Source organism: Hemitrygon akajei, chromosome 9 (assembly GCF_048418815.1).
Source record: "Hemitrygon akajei chromosome 9, sHemAka1.3, whole genome shotgun sequence".
NCBI classification, from domain to species: Eukaryota; Metazoa; Chordata; class Chondrichthyes; order Myliobatiformes; family Dasyatidae; genus Hemitrygon; species Hemitrygon akajei.
Window position 1 is genome coordinate 111,389,864 of NC_133132.1, and position 9,788 is coordinate 111,399,651.

The 9,788-nt window shown below is 38.2% G+C and overlaps 1 protein-coding gene across 2 annotated transcripts in view; it reads left to right on the forward strand.

The window, feature by feature from the left end:
• acp1 (acid phosphatase 1) overlaps positions 1-7,730 on the forward strand; it is a 37,810-nt gene extending 30,080 nt beyond the window's left edge. For both annotated transcript variants that reach the window (XM_073056795.1, XM_073056794.1), the window contains exons 4-6: positions 2,773-2,834; positions 7,159-7,264; positions 7,410-7,730. In XM_073056795.1, coding sequence (XP_072912896.1) covers positions 2,773-2,834; positions 7,159-7,264; positions 7,410-7,487 — 246 coding nt within the window. In that variant the 3' untranslated portion in view covers positions 7,488-7,730. The remainder of the gene's footprint in view (positions 1-2,772; positions 2,835-7,158; positions 7,265-7,409) is intronic.
• Positions 7,731-9,788: the final 2,058 nt, after the last annotated feature.

A 9,788-nucleotide genomic window follows, 5' to 3' on the forward strand; every position in this document is an offset into this window, starting at 1 on the left:
CACCTCCTTTACTGTAATGTGTGTTTTTTCCAAAATTTTCCCAATAACTTTCCTAGTTCCAAAGTCTTTGTCTTCCACCTGTTACGTTCCCCAGTAACCGGGTGACTTATCAGCAAAGATAGATGGGTCCGCTGAGCCTGGTGCTACTATTTTCAAACGTTTTATTTATAAAGGGGCACAAACGTATGGTTAATACAAAACATTCAGATCATATACATTGTCAAAACTCAATCTAAAGCATAGGTGTAGTAATAATCAATCAAAAATGAGCTCTATCGTTGTCTAGGGGTTGAACAATTTGTCCAATTATAATATAAAAGTCTCGCCAGTTCATGGATGCTTTTTGCCGCTTGAGGGACCGCTGCGTGTTCACGGGTTGGATAGAGAAAATAAACTTGCCATCCTTCTGGACTCAAAGCGTGAGATCGAGAACGGGAGTTCCTCGTTGTCAGTCCGAAATCCTTTTCGGGGTTATCAGCCACTCAATTCCCTAGCTAGGGGAACCAGAACACACGTGGCTCCCGAACAGCTTCCCGTCCTTACGGGAGCGATGAGCGATGGTGTCTCCGTCTGGTGCGTCGCTGGAGTACCGCCTCCAGCAGTCTCCTTTTTATCATGGCTGGCAAGATTTGTAAATGTCAATCAAGGTAGGGTGAGGCCATCCCCACACCACATTGCCCGAGGGTGTCCATGTCCCTGATATCTGGCACGTACTATAGAGTTGCAATTCACACAGGTGCCTCTAAGAACAATGGTCAACTCCGTGGCATTGTCTCTCATTTCCTGGGTCCAAGACCCGAATTAATAGCGATCTTGCGATTCTCTTGAAGGAGGGGGCTGAGGTCATGACACACCACAGTAAAAAAAAAGAGGAGAAATATTCATTGAGGACCTTGATGATTTGCTATGGTTCCACACATAGATATACACTTTTGTCTCACAGGTACTCTATTCTCTCTCTGGTTACTCTTTTGTCTTTAATATACTGTAAAAATCTATTTGAGTTCTTAAATCTTCTCTGCCAAAGCTGTCTCATGCCCCCATATCTTGATTTCCTTCATTACACTCTTGCATTCCCTGTACACATCCAAAGAAGAAGAAGGCCCTTAACTCCTGGTGGAGTCATCGGGGTGCTGTCATGACAAGCTTTTTGCACCAATATTTTTGGTGATTGCTTACCATGAGGCGATTCTGTAGCATTCTCCAGTTTTTTTTATATGAGTTTGAGTTGCTCGCTCGATGCTCAACCTAGCACGGATGGAAAGCATGCAAGGGAGCTGGCTGGATTCAAACTCCGGACCATTTGCTCCGGACTGTACCCAATCCATGTCTCATTTTTTCAAGCCACTGTCTCAATATCGCTTGTGTTCCTACTTTGTCAACCCTGTCCATCACTCCAGTAGGAACATGTAGAACTTGAGCTCTCACTCCCACATGCTGGAGGTCTCCTTGCTCATAAACAACCTAATCCTTTGCAAGTTCCTGTCTCATACTTGCAAATTCTGTGTTGCTCCAATTTAAAACCTGAACTTGTGGAAAAGTTCTGCTCCTTTCTATAACTATTTAATAACAAAAAGAACTAACCAAAGTACTCTTCCAATATTATCTCAGTCTCTTTCCCCACCCTATTACCCAAGAGGAGGTTGACCTGTGCCCTTTCCCTAGCTGGCCCTCTATATATTACCCAAGGAAACTTCTGAACATGCTGAACAAATTCAACCCCATGGAAGCCCTTAACATTATAGCAGTCCCAAATCCTGTTTTTCTTGCAACTCTCCACAATCTCCCTACATATATATTTTTCTAACTCCCTTTGAGTATCTAGTGGCCTGTAGTACACACCAATAAGGAGATCGACCCTTTGTATTTCTCATAGTCCTCCCTTAACTGCATTTCTGTAATGGCTATAACATCCCAGTCCTTTGTAGCTATCCCTGTTCTGAATTCCTCCACCTTGCCTGTCAGGTCTCTTGTACTGAAATAAATGAAATTTAATCCATTAGTTTTATCTTGCAACCTGCATGCTTCTGCCTGTGTTGTGTATTCAGTTTGCTCGTCACTGACCTGTATCACTTTCAAGCCTCTCATTTGCCTGCCTGCTGCTGAGACCCCTCTCTCCTGCCAAACTATTTTAAAACCTCCCTAGCAAATCTGCCTGTTATGATGTTGCTTACTGAAAGTTCAGGTGCAACAATCCCTCTTACATACATAATCTGTGCTCCAGAAGAAACTCCATTAGCCCAAAAATCTGAATCTCTATGACCTGCACCATTTTTTCAGTTATGCAATCATCTGTCATCTTAACCTCGCTGCACATGATAAAAAATCATAGGCAGCTAGAAGTAAAAGTACACAGCTCCGTAAACGTGGCATTACAGCTACACCTGGTCATGTTTGCATCATCAGTCAGGGCACTGAGTATGGAAGTTGGCAGTTATGTTGCCATTGTAACAGGACATTAGTAATGACAAATTTGGATTATTCTTTTCAGTTTTGGTAATACTGGTATAGAAAAGATGCCATTAAGCTGGAAAAAATGAAGAAGGGATTTACGAGGTTGTTTGCCTGGACTCGTGGAACCTGATCAAGTTGGTACTTTTTTCTCTGGATCATTTGGAAATGAGAGATGATCTTACAGTAAATCACTGATTGAAAGGTTATTTCAGCAGAGCAGAATAGTTTCTGAGTAATTTTAATAAAATGTTAATTATTCAATTATGCAATAATCTAATGATTAAAATAAAACTTTTGCGTTACGTTTTTCAATTCTAGGTAACCGACAATGATTTTGCAACATTTGATTTTATGCTTTGCATGGATGAAAGCAATTTGAGGTGAGTCAAATAATATTTTCTGCAGCTGATGTAGTTTGAAACAGGTTTGACACCTGTCATGTTAAAATATTTCCAGGCATAAAATGATTTAGCCTTTGTGTACATCAATTATCTTCCTCTGTGAATCACAATAGGTACATAACCAACAGTTATAGTTTCCTTGCAATACTATATCTGAACAGTAGAACTTCCTTATCTGGAAATCACTTGTGAAGATTTCCTTAAAATCATTTCAAAACTTGTAAATAGGAATGTGAGGGAGTGAAAGGGATTATTGTTCACATGGAGCTTTATGAATTATTTAGATTTTTAAAAAAGTATAATCTCTAGATCCCCTCTCAAAACCTATTTTCATTGTTCATATGCTGGTATTTGGCTTCTTGTTGGGTAGAACTCCGAATACTACTCCATTCTGGTCTCTTAAATGGTATAACTTATTCTTCATGTAATATTGTAGAGTATGTTGCCCAAGTTTTCTAATAGAATGAAAATCACATGCTATGCCCAATTGTAAAGCGCTAAAAATGAAACTCTTATTTGGCTGGTTTTCCCTCTTTATTCAGACAATGTGGGGGAAATATAGTTAAACACCTTGTGGTTTTCCCAATTACTTGATATTTTCACTTTGGTATAATAGAATGGATTTTTTTGCAATTGATAGATGAATATATATTAGAATAAGGTATTGACCATTTGGCCCTTGAGCTTACTTTGCAATTCAATAAGATCACTGATCTAATTCTAGCTCCAACTTTGCAAGTTCCCACTCCAGTAACCCCTCATCTTATTATGAAACTTGGCCTTAAAGTATTGAATGATGCTGCTTCCACTGCCTTGAGGAAGAGAATTACAAAGTCTTACAACCGTCAGAGAGAAAAATTCACCTCATCTCTATCTTAAATGAGTGGTCACTTATCTTATTCTTTTTAATATGTATTGTTTCTGTTTTTTTGCATGATTTTTAATCTGTTCGGTGTACGTATACTGCAAATGATTTACTTTATTATTATTATTTCTCTTGTGCGTTATTTATTGCATTGAATTGCTACTGCTAAGTTAACAAATTTCACGACCACATGTTGGTGATTATAAATCTGATTCTGATTTAAGCTGCGATCCCTGGTTCGAAGTTCTCAAGCAGGTAGAAAACATCCTGCCAAAACCCCTAAAGATCTAATATGTTTCAATCAAGTTTCACTCTTTTAAAATCCAATGGATACAGGCCCAGGCTTTCCAACCTGTAATCTAAAGACAGCCAGCACATTTTTGGTATTAATCTAGTAAACCTTATCTGAACTGCTTGCAACACATTAGCAGTGTTCATTAAATAAAGCAATATTCTATACACTTCTCTGGATGTGGTCTCATTAATGCCCTTTACAACAAAAGATTTGTACTTAATCCCCAGCAATCAATGATAATGTCCATTTTTTTTTTATTATAAGCTGAATCTGTACTCTAGAGTTTTTAAATCTTGCAAGCAGATCCATCTGCATTTTAGATCTTTGAAATCACTTACCCTTTAGGTCATGTATGCCATTTTATTTCTTTTGTCAAAATGATCAATTTCACATTGGGCTCATTTGCCAACTCTTTGCCTCCTCACTTATTTTAATCCTGTTATACACTCCTTAGATTTACAAACATCCTTCTCTTATCTGCAAATTTAGCAGCTATATCTATTCCTTCATCTAAGTCATTTATATGAAGTTAATGTCCCAGTCTTTTGGTAACGTACATGTTAAATCTTGTCAACCAAGAAAAAGCCAATATTCATTTTGTTGTATGCCAGCCAACATTCTATCCATGCTATTTCCTGTACCACAAGGTTTTATTTCCAGCATTAGCACCCTATCAATTGCCTTTTGGCAATCCAACTGTCAAAAGTTTTCCTTCATCTGCAGCACATATTAAATCCAAAAAAGGTCATATTCCCTTTATATAAAGCTCTTTTGCATTTGCCTGATTATCTTGATTATTTTCAAGTGTCCCAATGTTATATCATAGAGTCAAAGATCCAAGAGGTCATACAGCAAAGCCCCCTCAGCCCACAATACCTATATTAATCCCATTTGCCAGTACTTGATCCATAGGCTTCCATGTCTTGGCAACTCAAGTGCTCATTCAGATACTACTTGTATTTGAGAAACTCCACTGTTACCTTCGGCTATGAGTTCTAGTTTACTACCAGCAGCTTGTTGAAAACATTCCTTCCTCAGATCCCTTCTGCACTTTTCCTCCTCCCTGTTTTCTTGGGCCCTCTGGATTTAGACATCGCAATGATGGGGATTGGTTTCTCACTGTCAACCCAACTATGGTTCCAATGAGGAAACGTCTATTACTATGTACATCTTTCATAATTTTGTAAAACACTGAGGTCTCTTCCTCGGTCTCCTCTGCTCCAATGAAAACAAACCCGAACTATCCATCACATCTCATAACTAAAGCATTACATCCCAGGTAACATCTTGCTGAAACCCCTCTTCATCTTCATCAGTACAATCATGTTCTTCCAGAACTGCAAGCATATATTCATTCCACTGTGATCTAATCAAGATGTTATAAAATTGTATGAGTCATATGAGGGCCTCTGCCACTAATTAGGGTTTTTACCTAATATGGCAGGACGGTGGGAATCCAGGCAGAAAGACAGAGACCAAAGCAAAAATTAGAAATGAAAAAGTCAGAATGAAGCACAGAAAAGACGAATGTAAAACACACAAAGGTTACTAGATTCGAAAAGGACAATGAGTGTAAGGACATTATCTGAATTTCTGTAGTATTTGAAACAAGTTCAATGAATTAGTGAACAAATCAGTACAAAGAGGCATTGCAGAATTGTGTTTGCAGTGTTGAGATTATTGGGAATTAAATATTCAAGGGAATTTTGGTAATACAGAAGGATACACAGGAAGGTACGGAAAGTGGAGCACCGTTAAATCTGAGATCAGGGTGATAGTAAGAGATGATAATTCAAATTCAGAATTGGTTAATGTTATTTTCAGTGAACTTGTGTAAAGGAGGACCAAATAATTATTACTCCCGATCGATTGCAGCATGAAAAAACAATAAGATAAAAACACAGGAAGGTCTAGAGAGTAGAATGTTAAGTCTATCTGGGTAGAAATTAGAAGTAGTTGAGGGACAAAAAATCAGTAGTGGGAGTTGTCTGTAGGTCGAAAGAATACAGAAAATATCTATAAGTATGTTGCCAGGATTGGAGGACCTGAGTTGTAAGGAAAGGTTGAATAGATCGAGACTTTATTCCTTGGAATGTAGAAGATTGGGGAAATATTTGATAGAGGTTTACAAAATTATGAGGGATGTTGATAGGGTAAATGCAAGCAGGCATTTTCCACTGAGGTTGGGTGGGACTACAGCTAGAGGTCATGGGTTAAGGGTATAAGGTGTAATTTTTAACAAGAAGGGAAACTTCTTCACTCAGAGGGTCATGAGAATGTGCAACAAGCTACCAGCAGAAGTGGTGCATACACGTTTGATTTGAACATTTAAGTGAAGTTTGGGTAGGTACATGGGTGGCAGGGATATGGAGGGATATGGTCTGGGTGCAGGTCAATGAAACTGGGCAGTTTAAATAGTTCAGCGTGGACTAGGTGGGCCAAAGGGCTTGTTTCTGTGCTGTACTTTTTTATTTTTATGACTATGACTCTAAAAGAAGCAAGTACTCATAGTGGTAAATCTTTACAAGTTTAGTGATGCATTCTCTGTGCAAATCGTAAATAGAAATATGAAACTACAACTCACCTTTAGTTTTGCTTAATATTATTTTGCAGTCATACCAGTTACTAAATTATCTATTTAGTACCAATGCAAAATGGAGAGCATTGTACTGAACTTGCTTCCAAAAGAGATGCTGAGCTAACGTGAATGCTAATTTGAGTAGAATATCGAAGTCTTAACATTTTTATTTCAGATAGTTAGATGCATATGCCATTACTCAAGTATTATCTTAGTATTTTTCTCTTTTTTTAGCAATTTAAATCATAGATTATAAATTTATATTTCATTATCTTTAAATTATGACTAATATTTTCAGAATATCTTTCTTAAAGTCACATATTAAATAAGTAAATGATTTACTTGAAATAATTTCTATCTTTAATGTTTTTTCTCCTCTGACCTAATTATGGAGTTATTTAAAAATGCATCCTTCTGATATCAAAGTTTCTATCAGTTTTTTTTTAACTATTTGTTAAGCAGTATACAGAATTCCATGTGGAGGAATTTAGTTACTGTTGTGATTATTATTAAAACGATTCAAAATTTGTGGAAGAAATCTCGCTCTTGTTTGATAAATTTGCAGATCTTTAAAATCATTGGCTGGAAAAGTAAACAATCCAAAGTCAGAAATACAATTACTTGGATCATATGATCCACAAAAGAAGAATATTATACACGATCCTTATTATGTAAGTAAAACCTTCAAATTATTTTTTGTGTATATAAAATTTATATTGCTCAAAGCTTTAATTGGAATCATATTTATTCTTCAATCCCATCTTGTGTTTGTTCTGGAGATTTTGTTTTATCTTTTTTTTTTGCTTCTTATTCCAGGGAGAGGAATCAGATTTTGAAGAAGTGTACCAGCAGTGCTTAAGGTGTTGCACAGCATTCCTGGAAGCTAATATTTGATTATGTTCAAGAGGAGTTATTTTTATCATGTATTAGAACAAATTATATCATTGAGCCTGGATTTACTAACATCATTGGTTTCAGATTTCCAGATCTAGTTACTGGAAATTAGCTTAAATATAGCTAACAATTTTAAAGATACGTTTCAATGTTCCTGTTTTCTGTGTAGTGAGTAGACAAAAGTATTCATCCACGCAAATTTTAAAACTGCTAAAATCTCATTAAAACTTGTATTTGATGGTCTTCATGAATTTTTAATGTGGTTAATTTCAGGGAAGTATGGCACAGAGCTACAAAATGAATAATATGGTTGAGAGTTTAAGTATGTTTAAGAAAGAGTGAAAAGTTGCTAAGCACATTAAATTTATTCTGTATTGATGTTGCTACAACTAATTCCTTTCCACTTTTTAAAAATACATTTCAGCCTGAATGACTTGAATGCTAAAAATTTTCCCATACCATAAAACATGTAAAGAATTACTATTTACAATTATACATTTAATGCTGTTCTTTGAGAGATAAAACTACTTTGGTTAAAAAAAAACTTGCATTTATATAGCACATTTATAATTGTTAGCAATCTTAAACACCTTAAAATGATGTATTTATAAAATTTGCCTCTGGTCTATGGAATGTTAACATGAGAGTCTTGAAGAAGGAATGACCTGGAGCTTGGATAACAGGCTTATCCAACAGCCCAATCAGCAGCAGGAGCAGGCCACAGCGATGAGATTTCTCGCAGATTGGTGATGCTTGTTTAAAAGGAGAGCTTTGCAGGCACTCTGACTCATTTCGATGGCCCAGTCAGTGGCAGGAGCAGGCCACAGAAGAGAGGTTTCTCACCGGTCGATTGTTTAAAAGTACAGAAGGGACAAGCGGGGTGACCATTGTTAGGAGTAGGCCAGTGGTGAGAGTAGGGGTGTCAAGCTTTGGCTGAAAGGAAGCTTTAGCTCAAAAGAAGTGTTGGCTCTTGGTAAGCTTCTGTTAAGATTCCCTTTTTTTTCTCTCTTACTGGCTGTTTTGTGTTCTTCATGCCGGATGTTGGAGTCCCAGGAGACTCAGAGTCTCCCATACTTCTGCATGAAGGTTATCCAACTGCAGCTCCTTGAGACGTTGTTAGGAATCTGAAGCAGCAGCTGCATGACCTTCGGCTAATACAGGAGTTACAAGGAAGTAGTCACCCCAAAATTGCAGGAGGCGAGTAGCTAGATGACTGTCAGGAGAAATGGAAATGTGAATAGGTAGTTAACACAGAGCACCCTTTGGCAATTTCCCTAAGTAATAAGTATACTGTTTTGTATATTGTTTTGGGGGGGGGTGACCTCCCAGGGGAATGCCATGGAGACCAGGTTACTTGCACCAAGCATTGGTCTGTGGTGCAGAAGGGAAGGAGGGAGAAGAGGAGACTGGTAGTGATATGGGACTCAGTAGTCAGGGGAACAGACAGGAGATTCTGTGGATGTGAACAGAACACCCGAATAGTATGTCATCTCCCAGGTGCCAGAGTCAGAGACATCTCAGATTGCGTCCACAACATCTTGAAGAAGAAGGGAGAGCAGCCAGATATCTTGGTACTTACTGATACCAGTGGCATAGGAAGGAAAAGCAGAGTTCCTGAAAAGAAAATTTAGAGAGCTAGGTAGAAAGCAGAGAAGCAGGACCTTCGGGTAGTAATTTCTGGATTGCTGCCTTTGCCACGCGCCAATGAGGGAAGAGGGTGATTTGGCAGATTAATGTGGGGTTGAGAAGCTGGTGCAGGGGACAGAGCTTCAACTTCTTGGATCATTGGGATTTCCTCGGGGGAGGTTTGACTTGTTCAAAAGTGATGGGTTGCACCTGAACCCAAGGGGACCCTATAGTCTTGTGGGTGGATTTATTGGAGCAGTTAGGGAGGGTTTAAACTAATTCGGTAGGTGGGTGGGAACCAGAGAGAAGGAACTCAGGATAGGACAGATGGTAAAAAAGCAAAGGTAGTGTGCAGTCAGACTCGGGAAAGTCAGGCAGATGATAGGACACAATTGCAGCCAGCCCATTGAGTATCAGTGCATTACGGATACGGAATCAAAAAGGGTAAGCAATACAGTACTCAAAGTGTTATATCTCAGTGCACAGAGTATAAGAAATAAGGTGGATGACCTTGTTGCACTATTACGGATTGTCAGGTATGATGTTGTGATCATCACTGAATCATGGCTGTAATTGAGAGCTAAATGTCCAAGGTTACATGTTGTATCAAATGGATAGGAAGATGGGTGAGGGGATGCTATGGCTCTGTTGCTAAGGAATGGCATCAATTCAGTA